Genomic DNA, 21,844 nt, shown 5'->3' on the forward strand with positions numbered 1-21,844 from the left:
ATACAGACCCTCGGCCGCAGAAGGAGCTCCTTTCTGTGCAGCTCAACTGCCGACGGGGCACCGGATGAGACCCAGTGCCGAGGGGACGGGCGGCCGCCTCCTCAAGGCTGGCCTCTGGCCGTCGGGTCACCGCCGAGGAGGGGCCTGGCGCTCAGGCGGGTAATCAGTTCCGGGTGACCGCGGTGGAGGGGCAGCACGGTAGGCCGGTCTCATCGACCCACGACTGGGCGGGTCTGCGGTCATCTGTCGCAAGATGGCAGAGGCCGGCCCCACTGGGGACGCTCAACTCCAGGAGAGCACACGAGGACCCCAAGTCACGTGGTGGGAGCTACTGTCCCACAAGAGTCCCAGGCTGCTCCTAAGACCAGAGATCACTGCTTTGCCGTCAGCCCAGGGCAAGCCCCAGAAGCCCACGACCCCCCAAGGGTGAGAAGGTTCCTGACCAACCCACCGGCTCTCTGAGCAGCCCCCACAAGGGGGAAGAGCCCCTGGCAGAAACCACCGTGCTGTGGCACACGGGCCTCGCTCTCCCTCCTCCCTCCAGGACCGGCCCTTCTTCCCGAACGGCCAGCCAGACCTGCGCTCCCAACCTCTCCCCCTGCCGCTGCCTCCGCCCTCCAGTTTTATATGTTTTGGTGATGCACACTGAGCCTTCATCTCTTCTTAGCAAAGAAAAGCTCCTTACGCAGGGGACGGAGGGGGACGGCCCCTTGGTCCTGGAGCTCTGGGAGGCCCGTGGGATGTGACCTGCATGTCTGTCTCCCACAGAAATGCTGTCTGTGGGACCCCCGGGTGGCAAGGGCTTGGGGAAACGTTTGGCAGCAGAAAAGAAGGTGGACAAGCAGGGCTGGGGGAGACTGTCGACCCAGGCACCCCCTCCCCCTTCCAGAACTCCCAGGCGAAGTTCAGGACAAATGTCTCTGCAAACTGCTTCCAAGGCCTGCCTGTTTGTTCCCATCAGCCAGTACATGCTAGACTATAATCATAGACTCATCTGTTAGTAGGAACGCAATAGGACGTAGTCAAATTTTCTGCAATGAATAACTGATTCCCTTCTTTTTTTTTTAAATAAAGCTTACAGAAGACCCAACCGAATAAATGACGAAGGACTGCTTCAGAGGCCGAAAGCAGCAGCTCAGCCCAAACTCCCCGTGTGCACTGGGCAGGTGGGCCTCCTGAGCCGAACCCTCCCGGCTGGCACCCGGGCAAATGCTCAGTGATTCTGGGTCACTAAAACATGGCTCTGGATGTCCCGTGTCCTTGGCCTGGCCCTCCTTCGGCCACACGGCACACACAGTCCAGCCTACAGCCGAGCACCCCTCCTCCTCCACCTCAGGCACCCCTCCTCCGGCTCTGCACTGTGCTCCCGGCGCTCGGCCACCACACGCGCACTCACTAAGAGGCCCAGGCTTGGAGAGCTGCCACTTGTCTGGCTTCACTAGGACAAAACTGCCAGGCCACGCGCATCATCAGGGAACCCCACGGAGAGCCACTGCTGCTCCCCCCGATGACGCAGCCCCGGCACAGCCTTGCCAATCCGGTTAACAGCTGGCTCCCACGCCTCGCCACGCTGACAGACTGGCCTCACGCCCACTCCTCCCACCCCTCCTTCCCGTGAAGGAAGATGCTAATTAACCACAGTCAACCAGGAAACCATGGGGATAACTAGCGACCGGTCACTCACAGCGACAACGCCCCAGCACAGGCTCGGGGCACCCGGGTCCCACGGTGCTGCCGGGTGCCACCGACGCGAACTGCACCTCTGAGTCTCGGGCACCCGGCCAAGGCCGGAGACACGTGCCCGGGAGACCCCGAGGTACCCCCGGCACCAAGCTGCTCAACGTCAGGAGCCACGTGGGAGCCACGACCGAGCAGCCAGCGCGTCCCCAGCATCCATCTGCGCAGGGGCACACTCACCCCGCCAGCCATCAGGAGCTTGTACCGGAACTCGATGGTGGGATTGTTGAAGGTGAGCTTCTCACAGCGCAGGTGGTTCACGGGCGGGTTGCCCTCCAGGTTCAGGAACAGGTCATAGGTGAAGCAAACCTTCCTGGGCTCCTCCTTAAACAAAGAAAACAAGGAAGTTCATCTCACAGCCACGCAGAAGGGCGGGCAGGAGGCTGCAGGGACAGCCACGAGGCACGCTCCCCGCCACCGGCCCCTGCCCTTCTTTGCCCTCCGCGAGGCCTCCGTTTCTCTCTCCCGGTCCCTTATCTGCTTCCCTCTCGTGTGCCTCCTTCTCATCCATTCCGTTATCCGAAAGAAGTCGACTTCCTATTTGCACTGGACCCAGCAAAGCAGCCTCCACAACAGAAGCACAGATCGAGAATGATGTTCTCAGACGGTCAATGGAAACATTCCTGCTGATGGCACGTGCGGCCTGGCGCACACCTTCCCCTGCAACCCTCGCGGCCCCCGTCAACAAATGGAGAGACTGAGGCCTGAAGACACGACTGCCGGGTGGCGGTGCTAAGATCTGATCCGACTCTGAGGCCCCTGATTCTAGGGCCTCCAGCCCCTGCTCCCTTCCTGGAAGGGAAATGTCTCCAGAGACATCCAGATGGCCAGCAAGCACACTAAGAGATGTTCAACATCACTAATGACTAGGGAGCCACAAATCAAAACCACAACATAGCCCCTCACACCTACGAGGCCAGCAATTACTTGAAAAATGGAAAACAGCAAGCAGTAGTGAGGAGAAAACGGTGCCCTTGGGCACGGCGGCTGGAACGCACAACTGCCAATGCGGTCACTCTGGAAAGCTGTCCAGGGGTTCCTCAAGACATCCGACGCTGAGTAACGATGTGACCCATGTATCCCTCCTCACATACGGCCGAGAGAAGTGAAAACATACATTCACGCAAACACTTGTACGTCTATGTCCATAGAACAGTATTACTCTAGACTCAAAACTGGAAGCAATCCAAGTGTCCAGCAGATGAAGGGACACACGCAGTGAGGTCCCTCCACACAGTGCAGTATCACAGCCGCGAGCAGGAGCCAGGCACCCACACCCGCCGCCCCGCGGACGGACCCCGAACACGCAACACTCAGGGAGGGAACCAGACACGAGAGGCCACGCGGGGGGTGAGTCCACGTGTGTGAAACGTCTAGAACACGCTCATCCACGGATAGGAAGGGGGTTCCTGGGTGCTGAGGGCTGGGGGAAGACTACTGATGGGGACACAGTTGCTTCCTGGGGACAGGGAATGTTCTAGAATTAGAAAACTGTGATGGCTGCACAACACTGTGAATATCCTAAAACCACTGAATTTGTATGCTTTCAAAGGGAATTTCCTGGTATGTGAATTATACGCAATTGCTTTACAAGCCCTCCAGCAGGAGAGAAGCCCAGGGGTGCAGGTTGCTGGTGAGGAGCTCTCGGCAGCTGGGAGGAGACCCAGGACACGGCAGTCAGGGGTGTGAAGAAGGGGGGGGCTCCGTGCACATGCCCTCTTCCTTCCACCCAGACCAGCCGGGCCACAGCCCCGGGGAGAGAAGGGGGCAGAGACGGGGGCTGAGCCTACACTCCCCCCGCTCCAACTGCAGCCAGGGCCCCGGGCCACCCACCTTCCCCCTCAGTCTCCACAGCCAGCGCCACGGTTTATAGGAGCCATGCGAGCCCTGTGGGCCTTTTTGAGCTCTGATGAACGGGCAGCGCGTGGGAGTGGGGACCTGACTGGCCCCGAGCCTACTTCTGGACAGAGGGGACACCAGTGGGGCCCCGCTGTGCCCTGCGTTCAGGCCACAAAGGTAGAAGGCACACCTGTCAAGTAGGAGAGTTGCAGACGCTGCCTTTTGGGAGCCCTGAGCCTGGTGCAGGGAAGACAAGCAAACAGGCCTTCCCAAGCCAGTGGCAACCAGTGAGGGGACACTGGCCTCGCCCCTCCTCCCCAGCAGCCCTTGGGGTCAGCAAGAGTGGTTTCTACCCCAGCTGGTCCCATCTAAACCACACCTGGCAAGCCTTCTCCTGGCCCAAGGCAGACACGTGACCTGGTCTGAGTGAGTGATAGGTGGAGCGGAGGGCAGCCTAGGGACAGCTTTCCTTCCCAAGTCACACATGAAGCACAAGAAAAAAGGCCCAGCATCTCTTTTCCCTACCTAGTCGGGAGCTCAGCAATCCCGGAAGAGCATGCAGGGAAGCCGCGAGGATCTCTGGGCCACGAACACCGGCCAGCTGCTTTCCAACGTCTTGTTGAAGAAGAGAAAGGGCCCCCATAAAGCCCCCAAATGCAGCTGACCCCCTCCTCTGTGCCTGCACTGTTTTGTGCCCAACCTAACGGAGGTACCTGTCACAGTGTGTATGTCTCCCCGCCAAGCTGGGAACCCACTGGAGGCAGGGGCTGTGGGGACCCTGGTCCCGCACTCAGGTGCTGGCCTAGGGAAGACACTCCATTTCTGTCAAAAGACTGAAACACTAAGATGGACAAGAGTGGGGTGTGACCCAACAGTGTGGGTGGGGAGGGGTCGGGAAGGCCCCGGGGAGGCTGTGCCAGGTGTGGAGAGTGGCTATGAGTTGATCAGGGAAGGAAGGGGGTGAGGAGAAGCCCCACAGGCCACAGTGTCCTTCCGGAGCCCTGCGAGTCCACATGGCCCCAGCTGGGAGGGGAGGGGGGACCATGGTGGCAGTAGGTGACCGGAGAGATGGACCTTGGCCACATCCCAGGGGCAGAGGTGTCTACAGGGGGTTCTGGGCTCAGCAAGAACAAGCCCACGGGCACCTGGGTGGCTCAATTGGTTAAGTGTCTGGCTCTTGGTTTCGGCTCAGGTCACGCTCTCACGGCTTTGTGGGTTTGAGCCCCACATCAGGCTCTGCACTGGCAGCATGGAGCCTGCTTGGGATTCTCTCTCTCCCTCTCTCTGCCCCTCTCCCACTCATGCTGTCTGTCTCTCTCAAAATAAATAAACTTAAAAGAGGAAGGAAGGGAGGGAGGGAGGGAGGGAGGGAGGGATGCAGAGAAAGGAAGGAAGGAAGGAAGGAAGAGAAAAAAAGAAAGAGAAAGAAAGAAAGAAAGAAAGAAAGAAAGAAAGAAAGAAAGAAAGAAAGAAAGGGCCCAGATCTGCATCCCAGGAAGCCAACACCCTCTGGCCTGCAGGACACCACCACTGGGGGCGAGGTTTGAACCTGGCAGATAAAGGAAGCCAAAAAACAAAACAAAACAAAACAAAACAAAACAAAACAAAACAAAACAACCATATCAGACATCTGTCCTGTTCCACTAGGTAAACACAGAAGCTGCGAGAGGCGGACCACGTGGGTCACTCCAGCTGACGTGGGCACCACTGCTCTGTACCTCCTAGCGGGTCAGTGACTGGGGAGCCGTCCGTCAACTGTGGCCAGCATCACACAGGCCACACATGAGACCGATGCGTCACCTTTCGGGGAGGACTTCACCTCCAGATGCCGGTTCGAGTGAACCCGGGGAATAGACGCAGCGGAGGATGGTGCTCAATAACGAACGCCGCGGCACAAAAGCCACAAAACGCCGGGCGATACCAACTCTACAGGGCCAATGGCCTGGTTTCTTCAACAAGTCAACTGCACAAAAGAGCAACAGCAGAGGGAGACTCCCCGTCGCCGCCCCTTACCAACACGTGAGCCGCAACACGGTGGTCGTGTCTACATCCTGATTCAAACGGAAAAACAAACTTTTCACAAAACCCCTCGGGTGTCACGGGATGGTCAACGTGTAGGTTCTGACACAGATATTTTATTAAAAAGCAGTCCCCATCTTTTAGAGATGCGTTCTGAAACAGTGACACGGGAAGTTACGATGTGTGGGGTGTGCTTCAAAATGACACAGGCAGGAAAGTGGCAGGTCAGAGGCGGTCAGTGCTGGAACCAGGGGATGGCCACGGGGGGCTTGCTACAGCACTCCGACTGCCTCGATAGATGTCTCGTCGTTTCCTGAAATTTCTGTGAGTGGACACAGTGCCATGAAGCCACGCGCTTGGCGGAGGAACTCGGCGAAGGGAACGACGTGTCAGGGAGGGGTGGGTGGCTTGGGACCTCCGGGTCACCAGCAGGAGGTGAGCAACCTTCAGACGACCCTGCGAGCACAGGGTCAGACTGGGCCGGGGGCTCACTTCTCACTGGCCACGTGGCCTTGGTCACAAGGCCTGTCCTCCTAAGCCTCGGTTTCTTCAAGTACGAGGGGGAGTATTTGATGAGACAAAGCAGCTGATTGTCTCAGTGATCAGGGAAGCTGTTACTTTTATCAGAAAGAGATCCAGGCTGCAAGAGGTCACCTGGGACACCCATAGACAGACGGTAACTGAAGCCACAGGACTCCCCAGCAGGAAAATGGGAGCTCCCAGGCACACTGAAAGGCTGCCCCGTATCCTGCACTCAAGGGGTGGAGAGAAGATGAAGGCCTGGTGCCGAGCGGGGGTGCCCGACATTTATCACGGCCAGGCACTTTTTCTAAGCACTTAACATGTATGACTGTGTCCCAGCCCGAAGCACAAGTTCTCTCACTGGCCCCATTTCACAGATGAAGAAGCTGAAACACAGGTAACCTGCTTGGCGCCACGCCACTGGCTGGTCAGCGGTAAGCCAGGACTCACTCAGGGTGGGCGGTACTCTCTGGAAGCCGTGGCCCTCGGAGGAAAGCGGGAGGGACGCTTACGACTCCCCAGAGCTGGGCACGCAGCATCTGGGCTGGGCAGGGGCCCTCCCCCGAGTGCCCAGAGGGTGTCCTGCTCTACTGACCTGGGATCGGCGGCTGGCAGCTGACGTGTACGTCACAGCACGCTGACGACGACTGATCAGAGCTCCCTCTGGTAAGACCTCAGCCCGGTGCAGCTTAGGAACTTCCAAAAGGGTGACGCCCCCTCCCCAGGAAACCAGCCTCCTTCTCGGGAGGCACAGGCAGCGAGGAAATGCCTCCAAGAGTCACAGCATGTTCGGTGAGGAGTAGCCAAGTTCAAGGTGTGCTGGGCCCACAGTCCCAGGAGTAACATCCCTGTCCTTCCAGCCAGACCCTGCCTACGTGTGGAGGGTCTCTCTCAGCAAAGGCAGCTGAAGCCGGCCCCAAATGCTCTCGGCCCAGGCCACGGGCGGCCACCCACCGCCCAGGATACTGGCCACAGGCCAGCGTCTCTCTCCAGACTCAGCAAACTAAGACCCAGAAGAACTGGCCAAACTGGTGCCAGCGCCCAGAGCTGATGGCGCGTGGACCTGTCCACAGCTTTCGGGCAGTCCAGGCCACAGGAGGCCTGGGGGCATGGGCCCACAGCCCTGGGGCCAGCCGCCCACGCCTGCGGCTTCTGCTGCTGCCTCTCCAGCACCTGGGACCCTCCCCAGAGCTGTCTCCAGGGCCCCGCCCTCTTCTGCAGCCGGCAGAGCTAGCCCTGGAGGACCCTGTGTGCGACCAGAAGAGGAGCTGGCCCTCACTCCCCCGGGGTTCCAGAACTCACTAGCTGAGGACGACCTCGGGGCTACGTCCTTGTCATCTTGGCCCTGCCCACACTTCCTTCTAGGGGCCTGCCTGCCACCTCCCTGTTAGAAGGCCCCGGATTCAAAACACAGTTAAACCTGAATCTGATCGTGGCCCTGTATCTAACTGCCAGTTTACAGGGCTACTGTCAGCAACATCCCAACGGGGCAAACCATACAGCTGTGCAGAATGCTTTGCAAGGCAGAGAAAGAAAAGACTTAAAGAAGCTTAAGAAATGCAGCAACCAATTGCGAAGCACCGACCTTGTCTGAATCCTGATGTGAACAAATTATTAAAATATATATATATGTGATCACACGAAAGCTCTGACGTTGGATACTTGATATTGAGAATTATTAATTAATTTCCAACGTGATGATACTGCAGTTAGGGCACTTTTACAAGAGTCTTATCTTTCATACACACAGACTGAAATACTTTCAAATTAAAAGAGAGGATGTCGTGGACTTGTTTCAAAATAGTCCCGGGGCGCCTGGGGGACTCAGTCGGTTGAGCGACCGACTTCGGCTCAGGTTATGATCTTGCGGTTCATGGGTTCGAGCCCCGCGTCGGGCTCTGTGCTGACAGCTCGGAGCCTGGAGCCTGCTTCCGATTCTGTGTCTCCCTCTCTCTCTGACCCTCCCCCGTTCATGCTCTGTCTCAAAAATAAATAAACGTTAAAAAAAATTTTTTGTTCAAAAAATAATCCCACGGCCAAAGACGAAACGGGCACTGTACTCAAGTAAGTGCTGGCGTGGGGCGGTTCGCTACTCTCCACTTCCGCGTATATTTTAAGTTTCCTGTACTAAGACTTTTTTTTAATGTTTATTTATTTTTGAGAAAGAGAGACAGCGTGAGTGGGGGGAGGGGCAGAGGGAGAGGGAGACGCAGAATCCAACGCAGGCTCCGGGCTCTGGGCTGTTAGCACAGAGCCTGACGCGGGGCTCGAACCCACGAACGGCGAGACATGACGTGAGCCGAGGTCGGACGTTTGGCCAACTGAGCCCCCCCCAGGCGCCCCAGTATTAAAAGCATACAGACAGGGCCCCTCATGAAGCACAGAGAAGACCAACGAACCCCTCCACCCCTGGGGTCCTCTTTGACCACCGGGTGAATGCCCCGCTCTCTGCTTCAGGCGGCCAGCGGCACGACTCAGCGAGTCCTCCCTGGGGCCAGGCGCAGCACCACAGGCTTCACCCAGCACCTTCTGTCATCCTCACAAATGCTCCGGGAGTGAGCCACTGCTCTCGCCATACGTCAGGACAGGAAACTGAGCTTTAGTGGCCTTGAATCATTTGCCAAGGCCACACGGAACCCACAAAGGTCAGGCGCTCGAGTCCCTGCATCACAGCCTCTGGCATCTTCCTGCGGACGCAGCTCCGCCACGCCCAGCCCTTGGTTCCCCATGGTGAGCCCACAGGGACTGCTGCCAGCCCCCAGGGACAGGAGACACTGCCCACTGTCCAGTAAAGACAGCCAGGGAGGCGCCGTGGAGAACCTATGTTGGAAAGCAAACACCACCAGACCTGGAAGTCCACTTCCAAGATTCCAGATGTTCAAGGAGGGTCACTGAGGCGTTCCTGAAGTGAGAGGCCTAGAGATGCCCGGTGTCCCTCAACAGGAAAAGTCAGGGACATTATGGCCGGTCTAAGCTAAGGGGAATGCCACACAGCTGTCGTAAAGAACGAGGTCAAGCTATGGGTACTGATGTGGGAAGTCCACAGAGATTTCTTCCCTCCCTCTCTCTCTCCCTCTCTCTCACACACTCACGCACACGCACACACCCCATAGAAAAAAACTGTTTTTGGAAGGACTTCACTAATTGCTTACGTTGGTAACTTCAAGGGAACAGACTGGAGAGAGGACTCCAATTCCTAGCCCGCTACACACATCCCCCTTGCAGTAAGATGCAGAAAAATGACTTTAAAAGGCTTAAGGAAAACAGTGCAACGAGGGCTGAAAACCGTGGACTTCTAGGCCCAAGACCTCCTGCATGCCAAAGCAGCTCTGACTTCCTGTGTGACCCTGGACAAGCCACCCCACCTCTCTGAGCATCGATGAGAGGAGGAAAGAACACCACAGGGTTCTGGATGCACAAAGGAGGGAGCAATGACCGTGGCTCCGGCCAGTCCGGGACCCCGCCCACCCTCCCCCGAACTGCTCAGCCACGACAAACACAGGACAACCTGTCTCAGTCAGAACCGAGGCTGGGGGAGCCCACAGCTTGGCCCTGAGCGAGCGCAGGACTGTGCTAATGTTGACATTACGGCCTGTCCCACCCTACTCATCTGTGCCCCACCCTCACTTTGGGGGGGCGGCAGCACAAGTGACTCAGTTATGCGACTCCCGTCTTTACAGGAAACACATTAATTAGTCAGGAGAGATTCTGGGGGAAGCTGAGCCCGGGCCGATTCTTCCACTCCCTTCCCAAGGAGCCCAGGAGAAGGCACCGGTGGGAGAGCCAAGGAGGAGGGCCGACTGTCCCTCCTGGTGACCCAGGGTAAGGCTGAGCCTTTCCTTAAGCACATCTGCTCTCTCGAGGTGCTTCTCTGCCCCTCTCCAGACACCGCCCTCTAGGAAATACAGGTGCTTCTGGGGTCCCACACGGAGGAACAGAAGGATGCTGTAGGGCACGACAACCCAAGCCGCACAGCTGGCATCCGTGCGGCCTGTCACAACTCAGCAGCCCCCCGACCTTTCCCCAGGTCTCCCGGCACAACGTCCCTCCCGTTCTGGCTCCTCAGCGATCCCCCAGTGAGGGTCAGCCCCCCCTCGGCTGCATCAACCAACCAACTGTCCCCCGCCCCCCGAAAGCCCACCCAGGTGTGGCCAAGGGGCCAAGACGGTGGCGACTCTAGAAGGGGCAAGCTGGGTGGGGAGCATGTGGGTTCCCCACCCAGTCACTCAAGGCACACTTTCACCCAGCAAGTCTCAACTGAAACAGGGCAGGTGGGCAAAGCCCAGCCTGGCCCTACGGGAGAGGGTGTTTGCAGGCCAGGCCCTTTCCACTCCAGAGACGGGGAGGGGCGGGAGAGCACAGGACCCGTTGGCCCTGGGACTGCCCGCCAGCTCGTCGCCAATCCTACCATAGTGCCTACACAGCCGTCTCCCCAAAACATAAGTCGGCCAGGATGTGTCCAGGAAGATGCCTCTGAGGGCTTACACGGAAGCTGGCAAGCAGTGTTTTAACTTACTTTAAAACAAAACCAACCCTTCCAAATAAAACCACACAAACTCCCTAATAAAATGTACCAAAATGCCCTTCCTGTGACCTCAGATACTAGCATCTGAGTAAAGCCCAGGAGGGTTAGGGAAGGCCAGGACTCACTGTCCAGTAATAGCCTGTTGTGGGGGTGGGGTGGAGACGAGGGCAGGGAGGATGTCTGGCCCTAGCAGCCAATAACCAAAACGAACTCGCTCGCACTTTGCCACTTCTGAAAATCGGGCTTTCTCTTCCAGTCAGCACGCACACCTAGTACGTTTCTTTTCCTCCTCCTGGACCAGAGAGTGCGATTACAGTGACGGCACATCTCACCACGAAACGGTGAAGCTGCACGTTCAAAACCCAAATGTCTCCGGGCCCGTGTTCCCTCCCTGACAAACACCCACAGGGCGCAGGCGGGCCCCACGCGGGTGGAGCCTGAGAAATGAAAAGAGCAGTGGCTTTGGGCGTAGGAAAACTCGTTCCCATTTCACAACTGAATTCTCTTCTCTCCTCTCAGTTTTGCCAATAGGAACCAGCTTGAATTTGAAAACGAAAAAACCAGATCTAAGACAATTCCCAAGGAAAATGACATCACATCAAACGGTGCCTTAAATCTAGAACAGCTAGAGTCCAGCTAATGCTGGCCTCAGCTAATGACTCAAAACCAAACCAAAACAACTCCACGCCAAGGTCAATCTGCCACGGACGTGAGCAGGCAAACTGCAGGGTCACCAGCTGGCACAGCTGAAGGAACCCGCGAGAGCTGGTCCTAGCCCAGAGAGGAAGGGGTATGAGGGAAGGGCACAGGCCACATCCTCAAGGGCCACGTGCTCAGGCCGGGGCAGCAGCCCCCCCAAGTCCCACCCCAGCACCTGCTCATCATGCCCACGACCAAGCCCCGGAGCCTCCCTCCCACGTAGACACTGCAGGTGTCCACCCTCTGCCCCCAACGCCTGCCTCTGGGACGAAGACAAGTGCTTCCTGTTTGGCAGCCACTGAATTACTTCCGGGAAAGGTTGGACCACATCTGCTTTGTAATGTGACTGTGCCGCCACAAAACAGTCCGGAACAGGCATGTGACGGGCACTTTGCTGGGGATTCTGGAGCCGTGGCCAGAGGGACCGGAAGGACCGACGCTTCACTGAGGCCCTGATGGCACACCCACTCCCTAAAGGCCTGGGAGGTCTTTTTATAAGCAAGTGGCACCTCCTACTCCCAGCTGGCACACTCCAGTGGCTCCCCAGTGTACCTGGGTTGAGTTGACCCCAGACTCCCCTCCGAACCCAAGTGCCCCTGACGCTCCACCCCACCGTGCCGCCACTTTCAACCTGGAAGGGGGTCTCCCGGTCCTTTCCACCCCACTGACTCCTACCCACTCACAAGCCTCAGAGTAAGTCTGGCTTCCTAAGGGAAGCCTTTCCCTACGCATCCCCCAGCTCTCTCTGACTGAGTCTGCCGTAATGCCCTCGCACTATTAAGATAAAGATACTTGAATCCAGAGTACATTAAGAACCCTTAAAACTCAACAATAATGAAACTAACCCAGTTTTTTAAAAAGCCCCTCTAAAGTTCAAAACACTTCACCATGGGAACTATATGAATTGCAAACACATGAAAAGATGCTCGGTGTCACCAGCCAGCAGGCTAGTGCAAATCAAAACTTAATGAGATACTAGTCGACACCCACTAGGATGGTTGAAATCAAAAAGACAGAAAGCGTTGGTGAGGATGGGGAGAAACTAGGACTCCATTCATCTCTGGTGGGAACGTAAGCTGGTGCGGTTGCTGTGGAAAAAGGCACGGCGGGTCCTCAAAACATTAAACAGAGGGGCGCCTGGATGGTTCAGTCAGTTGGGCATCCGACTCTTGATTTCGGCTCGGGTCATGATCCCAGGGTCGTGGGATCGGCCCTGCATCAGGCTCTGTGCTGACAGTGCAGAGCCTGCTTGGGATTCTCTCTCTCTCTCTCTCTCTCTCTCTCTCTCTGCCCCTCCCCTGCTCTCTCTCTCTCTCAAAATAAATAAACTTAAAACAATATATTAAAAAAAAATTAAACAGAATTACCTTAAGATCCACAATTCTACTCCTATGTATATGCCCCAAAGAAGTGCAAACATTTATCTATGCAAAAACTTGTGCACAGAATTGCTAACAGTGCAAACAGATAAACAAAACCTAGTCCATCCATACAATGGAGTATGTCCAGCCATAAGGACTGAGGCACTGAGGTGTGTGTGCTACAGTGGGACGAGCTCCGAGAACAGGCCGGATAAAAGATGCCAGTCAGAAGAGGCCACAGACTGCATGACTCCACTTCCATGAAAGGTTCAAAATAGGCAAATCTACAGATAAAAAGTACATTAATGTTTGCCAAGGAGGGAGGGAGGATGAGGAGTGACTGCTAACGGGGACAGAGTTTCTTTTTGGACGGAGTGTTCTGGAATTAGTGGTGATGGCTGCACTACTCCACAAACACTAAAAACAATGCCGTGTACACTTTAAAGGGATGGATTGTATGCTTTGTGAATTATAAATCCATAAAGCTATGTTTTAAAGAGACAGACAGGACGGCACCATCCACGCGGAAAGCAGAGACAAGCGCCCATGCTCAGCGCAGGCGAGGGCACCGCTGGAGTCCCACGACATGCCTGCTCTGTGTGACCAGCCGTCCCACGTGAGCTGGGACCATGACCCCCGTGCGCCCAAAACCTACGTTCACACAAAAACCTGGACGCAAATGTTCAGGGAGACCTTGCTCACGATCACCCAGAACCGGGAACAACCGGGACGTCCTTCACCCGGCAGACGGACAAGCGGACCACAGGGCGTCCACATGGTAAAAAGGAACGAGCCGCTCACTCAGGCAATGACGCGGGTGAATCTTAAGTTCTGCAAAGTGACGGAACCCAGACACCAAGGGCTACGTACTGGATGGTTCTGTTTACACGGCAGTCTGGAAAAGGCAAAACTACAGGGATGCGAAACGGGTGAGTGGCCACAAGGGACTGTGGGGGCAGGGGGCTGACTTCAAAGGGGTGGCATGGGGGGCCACGGGGGAGGACGGCACCGTTCTGCACTGTTCCGGTAGATGAGGCTGCATGTCAAGACCCGGTGTGAACTTCACTGAAAACAAACCGAAACAATAAGGATGGACAGCTGGGCAGGGGCAGGGGGCCCAAGGTGCAATGTAGGCTGTGACCAACGAGCCTTGCCCTATTCCAAACGTACGACAGAACCGCATCGGCGAGGATGTGGGAAGCAGCAGTGTGTTTGAGCCACGCAGCAGAAGGCCGAAGACAGGAAGAATTCCACACAAACACTGCACTCAGGCTGGTAAATGTACTTCTTCCAGGAGGCCTGGTCAGCAATTCGGAAACTGCTTTCCCAGCCCGCTGGAGTTCAACAATAAGCAAATATATGGTAGATGATGAGGGTCGGGTTTCTCCCTTCAGAGAAAGTTAAGATAAGCAATGGAGGAATGCTAGGAAAAACCTGTCGGTGCGGGACTGGAGGTGAAGGCCCCGCTATGAACCGATGTTCGCTGTGATATCACACAGACGCAGAAGTGACGCAGGCGGGGGTGGTGAGCACAGGTGACCCTTGAACAATGCGGGGGTTGGGGCGCCGAACTCCTCCCACCCCGCCAGCAGTCAAAAACCTGCCTAGGAACTTTTGACTCCCCCCAAACTTAACTACCAACAGTCTACTGTTGATGGGAGCCTTATCAATAATATAAGGAGGATAAACACATATTTTGTATGCTGTATTATTATATACTGTATTCTTTATTTTTTAATGTTTATTTATTTTAAGAGACAGAGCAAGTGGGGAAGGGGCAGAGAGAGAGAAGGAGGAGGAGAGAGAGAATCCCAAGTAGGCTCCATGCTGCCAGCACAGAGCCCGACACAGGGCCCGAACTCATCAACTGTGAGATCATCACCTGAGCTGAAATCAAGTGGGACACCCAACCGACTGAGCCACTCAGGCGTCCCATATACTATATTCTTTAACAACAAATTAAGCTAGAAAAAGAAAATGTTATTTAAAAAATCATTAAAAAACACGTTTACGGTACTGTTACTTATTAAAAACAATCCACGCAGAAGTGGACCCACACAGTTCAAACCCGTGTTGTTCAAGGATCAACTGTAAAATGTGTGCATTTCCCAGCTCTGTCCCAGGAGAGGCCCAAACGCAGTGATATCACAGCAGCAAAAAGCACACTTCACTCCCAGATCTTGGCTTTTACATACCATTCTTTAATAAAAGGGACCAGGACTCCTTTACAGATGGCTGATTCTAGGGCTGGGGCAGGGAGACCCAGGATGAGCCTGTGGTGCCTGAAAGTGAGAAATCACCCCAAAAACCATGATGGGAACATAACGAAAGGGCACAAGGGCCCGCCTGAGGGAGGTCCCATTGGCCACAAGAACAGTTTGAATAACAATGGGACTCGATTATAATCCAAAGGAAAAAACCAAATATCCACGAATCCACACTGAAATAAATGAATGAGTGAGTAAATCTGTAAACGGGGGATAAGGGATAACTCTTCCTTACAGAAAAATTCCAATTAATAAATTCAGAAATAAAGGAAACAGAAATCCCCACAGAACACCCCTGATGGATGCTGAACTTGAAACGGTTGGGATGACACTTGGAAAAGAAACAGGTTATCTGCACAGTTGCAAAGAATCTCCCCCAAACAGCTATAACAATGTTACTATGGTGGTCTGAACCACCACCGCCAGGATACCAAGCTAGGATACCAAGCTGAATTTCTCTCCGCCTGAGTGTGGCCTGGACCGGACTTGCTTCTAATAAGTAGCAGAGTATGCAACCCCACCTAATCAAGAGGAAACACCACACAAGCCAAGCTGAGGGGCACTCTTCAAAATGCTAGGCTAGCATATTTTTATTTTTTATTTATTTTTAATTTTTGGATACAATTTAATATTATTAAAATGTCAAGATCATAAAAGACCAGCAAAAGCAGAGGACCTGTCACAGAATGAAGGAGAAAAAGAGGCATGATGCTAAATGCAATGTAGGATCCTGAATAGATTCTAGAACAGAAAAAGAACACTAGGAAATGGGGAAATCCAAATAAAGTCTGTTAATAAAAGTCTGTAAATTCAAATTAATATTGTGTGCCATGGTCGTGGAGAATGTTAATATGAGGGGAAGCTGGGTGTGAGGTACATGAGAACTCTTTGTACAACCTCTGCAACTCTGCAAATTACTTTAAAATTAAAAGTTATAAAAAAAAATCCGGATGATGAGACAGTCCATGCTCGCTTGTTAGTGAAAGATCTTTATGTATGTTTGGAGCAACCTGAGTTTGTGAATCTGCTTCTTTCTTTGAATGTGAATTTTATGGAATCTAAATACAGATCAAGTCTTTCTGAATAGGGGCACCTGAGTGGCTCAGTCGGGTGAGCGTTCGATTCTAGATTTCGGCTCAGGCCGTGGTCTCACAGTTCGTGGGATTGAGCTCCGTGCTGGGCTCTGCGCTGACAGCATGGAGCCTGGCTGGGATTTTCTGTCTCCCTCTTTCTCTGCCCCTTCCCCACTCGTGCACATGCACACTCTCTCTTAAAATAAATAAACTTTTAATTAAAAAATCTTTCTGATAAAATATAGCATCCAAATTGAGATGATTCAGTAACTGTAATACACCAAATTTTAAAGGGTTGTACGAAAAAAGAATACAAAATATCTCAGGGATTTAAGAATACTGATTACGTGTTTGGGGTGACTGGGTGGCTCAGTCAGTTGACTGCCACACTTCGGCTCGGGTTATGATCCCACAGCTCATGAGTTCGAGACCCACATTGGGCTTGCTGATGCCAGCACAGAGTCCACTTCAGATCTGCCGTCCACCCACCCCCCTTCTCTCTGCCCCTTCCCTACTCACACTCTCTCAAAAACAAACAAACCTTAAAACACAAAGACAAAACAAAGAATACTGATCGCATGTTGATGTTTTAGATATAGTGGGCTAAGATACATTATCAAAATTAATTTCACCCATTTCTCTTTTGGCCTTTTTTAATGCGGCTACTAAGAACAATTTAACTACATGGGTGGCTTAAATATTTTACTGGACAGCCAGAGTACAGGACGTAATTCACTCCCTGAGACAAGAAGGGCTTCAAACGCGTCTGGCCACTCCCAGAACAACATGCAGATACAAAGGGAGCATTTCAGCAAAACTCCACTCTCTTGATCCCTAGGACACTTAGGAACCGATTTCCCTGTCTGAACCAGGTCCCCTGTCCTGGGGCAGCACTAGCACGTTCTCCTGGGCCACAACCAACGCTCTAGTTGACTTTCCAAAGGAATAAACCAACCGCAGCTCCCAATGGCTTCTGGATCAACATGTGATCAGAGGGCAACCATCTGGTTCCCCCCGGATCACTTAAGCTCCCAACTCAGGGAACTCAGGTCACCCATTCACTCTGCCCCATAATGCGCTTTAACTGTTGGCATTTAAAAACAGGGGCCTATCCAGAATTCACAAAAATTCTCACAACTCAACAACAAAAAGACAAACTACCCAATTAAAAAATGAGCAAAAAGGCTTGGGTAGATGTTTCTTCAAAAAATAGGCAAGTGGCCAACGAGCGCATGAAAAGATGCTTGGCATCGCTCGTCACCTGGGAAACGCAACTCAAAACAACCACGAGATGCCACTTCACACCCTCTAGGGTGGCTAGGATGGAAAAGATTAATAAACGGAAAAAAAAAAAAAAGGAAGGCCGTGGCAGCAAGGGTGCAGGGAGAAGTGGGACCCTCATACACTGCTGGTGGGAACGTAAAACCATCCAGCAACTGCACAGAGCGGTTTGGTGGTCCCTTAAACAGCTGAGCATTGAGCGCTGCCTGGCTGGCTTGGCTGGAGGAGCATGTGACTCTTGATCCCAGGGTTGTGTGTTCAAGCCCGACGTCGGGCGTGGAGATAACTTTAAGAAAAGGAGACAGGGGAAAACAAAGAAAAAAAAACAAACACAGAAATACGGTCTGACCCAGCAATTCCACTCCTGGGTAGATACCGAAGGAACCGGAAACCGGTGACCGAACAAGCGCACACACACACGTGTTCGTGGCAGCAGGCGATTCGCGGCGGTCACGAGGCGGAAACAGCTCAAATGCCCATGAGCAGATGAATGGATGGACAGCTCCGTGCTGCGGAAAGTTATTCAGCCGTGAAAAAGCACGACATTCTGACACGCGGTACAATGTGGATGAGCTCATAAATGGCACTCTAAGCGAAGGAGGCCAGGCACGAAGGGTCACGTGAGGAACAAATGGGAAACGCACACAGGTTTTCGGTTTGGGCTGAAGAAAATGTTTCCGGAGCGCATGGCGATGGCTGCTGCGTAACGCTGAATTCCCTGATCACCACTCAGCTGTTTGTTCCCTTACAAGTGGCTGATTTTACGTTCTGTGACTTTCACTTCGGTTTTGGAAAAGGTAGGGGGGCGCACAACACACTCACTGCTCACGTCACGAGGCGTCTTGCCACCCTCCAGAATCAGTCTGACCCGTCCGTTCGGTCACTCATTTCACAAGCGCTGACCCAGAGCCATCGCCGTGCTGGAGGCCAACACACAGCAGAGAACATGACCGACGGGGCCCCGCCCTCAAGAGCGCACATTCCAGTGGCGGAGACAGACATCAGACACATAAACGCAGGCAGTTAAGGACCACGGAAAAGCGGAAGAACAGTGAACCAGGAGAAAGGCCAGGAGGGAAGCCCGAACTCAGAGGAAGATGAGAGCACAGGGCTCCGGGCTCTCCCACGTCCTCACTGGGGAACCCCGAGCAGGTTAACTTCTCTCATCTCTCATCTCTCATTCTCCTGCCTGTAAAACGGGACCTCCCCCTTCGCGGGGCTCTGCGAGGATCATGGGAGCTGCTGTGTAAAATGCCCAACACAGCCCCCTGGCCTAGGTTATCATTAAATACTTGTTTTCCTAGGGATAAAATCACCCGAGGGGTAGCAATACTATAAAAAACCCAAATCACATGATCATCTCACCAAATGCAGGAAGAGTATTTGACGATTCCACACCCTTCTGTGATTAAAACGAAAACAAAAACCTCCGCAAACTAGAAACAGAAGCAAACTACCTCAACATGATCAAAGCCGCATATGGAAAACCCACAGCCAACATCACAGTCAATGGTGAAAGACTGAGAGCTTTCCCTCTTCGGTCACAAGGCAAGGAAGCCTGCTTTCACCACTTGCACTTAACACAGTGCTGCAAGTTGCAGCCAGAGCACGAGGCAACAGAAACAGAAAACCAAGCCATCCTAACTGGAAAGGAAAAAGTGAACTCCGCTGTTGGCAGATGATACACTCAAATGCAGAAAACCCTACGGTTCCACAACCCCCCCCCCCACCAAGAAACCTGTCAGAATAAATGAATTAGCAAAGTTAAGGGATACAAAATCAACAAACACAAAAAAACCAGCTGCCTTTCTATACACTAACAAGGAACAATCTGTAAACAAAATGAAGAAAACAAATCCACTTAAAATAGCATCAAAAAAACTTAAAACACTTAGGAATTAACTTAGCCGAGGAGGTAAAAGATTTGTACAATAAAAACAAGCCACTACTGAAAGAACTTGAAGACCTAAGAGCAAAGACATCCGAGCTCGTGGACCGCAAGACTTGAACTGTTAAAATCTCAGTACTGACGGGGCACGGCAGCACGAAAACGTTCACCTTTAGCCGGGCAGGCTAACCTCTAGCCTGCATAGTTCTGATAAGGATCAAATGCGTGCCGGTCGCTACATTCTTACAGGGTCTCATGACTGCCTGTATATCTCACCAACAGTTAATGTCGAACTGAATGACAAGCACCAGAGAAATCTTGCGAAAGTAGTTTTGCAGGTAGAAAGTCGAAGAAAACCCTGGTGACCTAACACTCCCGGTACGTCCCCTCCCCCTCGAGCACTGAGCGACAACCACAGCTTCCCACAGCAAAGGCGCGGCTCTGTCTGCCCATGGCTCCTACCCCGGGGCGACCTGCATAAACTTACTAAGTTGCACCTACAGCATCTCAAGAATCCTTTCTTGGCTGTTGCACTCGACGACCTCGCCACAGTACAGCTGTTGTGGAAGACAGCATGGTGTTTCCTCAAAATATTAAAAATAGATTTGCCATGTGTCAGTAATTGCACTTCTGGATATGTACCCAAAGGAACTGAAGGCAGGATCTCAAAGAGGTATTTCTATACTCCTGTTCCTAGCAGCAGCATTCACAGCAGCTAAAATGTGGAAGGACCCCAAGTGTCTGCAGATAGACAAATGGATACGCACAATGTGGCAGGTGTATCCACACGATATAACACTATTTAGCTGTACAAGGGAATGAGGCACGGTCACACACTACAACGTGGATGAACCCTGAAAACACGATCCTCAGTGAAGAGAGCCAAACACCAAAGGACCAACGCTCTATGAGTCTACTTGTATGAGGAACCTACAGTAGGCAAGTTCATGGACGGAAAGTAGAACAGAGGTCGCCAGGGGCCGGGAAGGCGGGGAGAAGAGATTATTTCACAGAGACAGTTTTATTTGCGATGCTCAGAAAGCTCTGGAAACAGTAGTAATGGCTGCACGGCATTGTACATGTATCTCATGCCACCGAATTGTGCATTTAAAAATGGTTAGGGGCGCCTGGGTGGCCCAGTCGGTTAAGCGTCCGACTTCGGCTCAGGTCATGATCTCACAGTTTGTGAGTTGGAGCCCCGCATCGGGCTCTGGGCTGACAGCTCAAGAGCCTGGAGCCTGCTTCGGATTCTGTGTCTCCCTCTCTCTCAGCCCCTCCCCAGCTCACCCTCTGTCTCTCTCAAAAATAAATGTTAAAAAAAAATTTTCTTAATAAAAATGGTTAAAATGATCAATATTATTTCACAGATGCAGACACACACACACCATAAACCAGAAAAGACAAAAATCAATAAAATGGCTTCATCAAAATCAAGACCTTCTACTCTTTGCACAATGCTGGTGGAAGACTGAGAAAGCAAGCCACAGATGGAAAAATATCTGCAAATGAAAGAATCATAAAGGAATGATACCCAGAAATATAAAGAAATCCCAAAAACTCAGTAAGAAAACAGACAACCCAACATTTATAAAAATGGCAGATACTCTGAACAGACACCTCATTAGAGGAATGAAAAGTAAGCATATGAAAACATGCTCAGTGCCTTTAGTCATTAGGGAAAAGTCTGGAACCAGATGGTTTTACTGGTAAACTCTACCAAACATTCCAAGAATTAACACTAATTCCACTCAAACTCTTCCAAAAATAGAAGAGGAAGGAATACTTCCTAACATATTCTATGAAGCCAGCATTACTCTGATACCAAAGACAGACAAAGACACCACAAGAAAACTATAGACCAAAATTCCTTGTGAATATAAAATCCTCAAAGGATTTTCCACTAGCATACAGTATCACATTTAAAAGATTATACACATAAACCAAACGGTTTTTATCCCAGGAATGCAAGGGCAGTTTAATGTAAGAAAACCAATCAAAATGTAATATGCCATATTAAAACAAAGGAAAAAAACAACAACCCCATATCATTATCTCAGCAAAGACAGAAAAAGTGTTGGAAAAAATGTAATGTCCTTTCATGATGAAAACACTCAGTAAATTAGGAATAGAAGGGGACTTCCTAAACCCGGAAAGGACATTTATGAAAAACCCACCACTGACAGCATACTCAATAGCAAAAGACTGAAGACTTACTCTTAAGTGTTAAAACGTAAGATCAGGAACAAGGTAAGGATGACCACTTTCATCATTACTTTCAACACTGTAATGGCAAGTCCTAGTCAGAGCAACAAGGCAAGAAAAAGGGGAAAAAAGGAGGTAGGTTTCCAAATGAGAAAGGAAGAAGTAAAATTATCTCTGTCTGTTGATCTCTTACACATAGAAAATCCCAAAGAAGCCACACACATACACACAAATAAACAGATTCAGTAAAGTTGCAGGGTCCAAGATCAACACACAAAGATCAGTTGTTTCTATATACCATTGATAAACAATCCAAAAAGAAAATTAGGAAAACAACTCCACTGACGACAGTATATGCAAAAGGATAAAATACCTAGGAATAAATTCGACCAAGAAGGTAAAGGACTGTATACGGAAAAGTGCAAAACATG

At 52.3% G+C, this 21,844-nt stretch overlaps 1 protein-coding gene across 1 annotated transcript in view; it reads right to left on the bottom strand.

Annotated features, from left to right (window-relative positions):
- The window catches only part of MLLT1 (MLLT1 super elongation complex subunit), a 67,328-nt gene that overhangs the window by 19,145 nt on the left and 26,339 nt on the right, over positions 1-21,844 (bottom strand). Inside the window, exon 4 of the mRNA XM_047095509.1 lies at positions 1,918-2,061. Coding sequence (XP_046951465.1) covers positions 1,918-2,061 — 144 coding nt within the window. The remainder of the gene's footprint in view (positions 1-1,917; positions 2,062-21,844) is intronic.

This window comes from Lynx rufus, unplaced genomic scaffold (genome assembly GCF_022079265.1).
Source record: "Lynx rufus isolate CCGP_SWC_20201006 ecotype Redwood Valley unplaced genomic scaffold, mLynRuf1.p SCAF_4, whole genome shotgun sequence".
NCBI classification, from domain to species: Eukaryota; Metazoa; Chordata; class Mammalia; order Carnivora; family Felidae; genus Lynx; species Lynx rufus.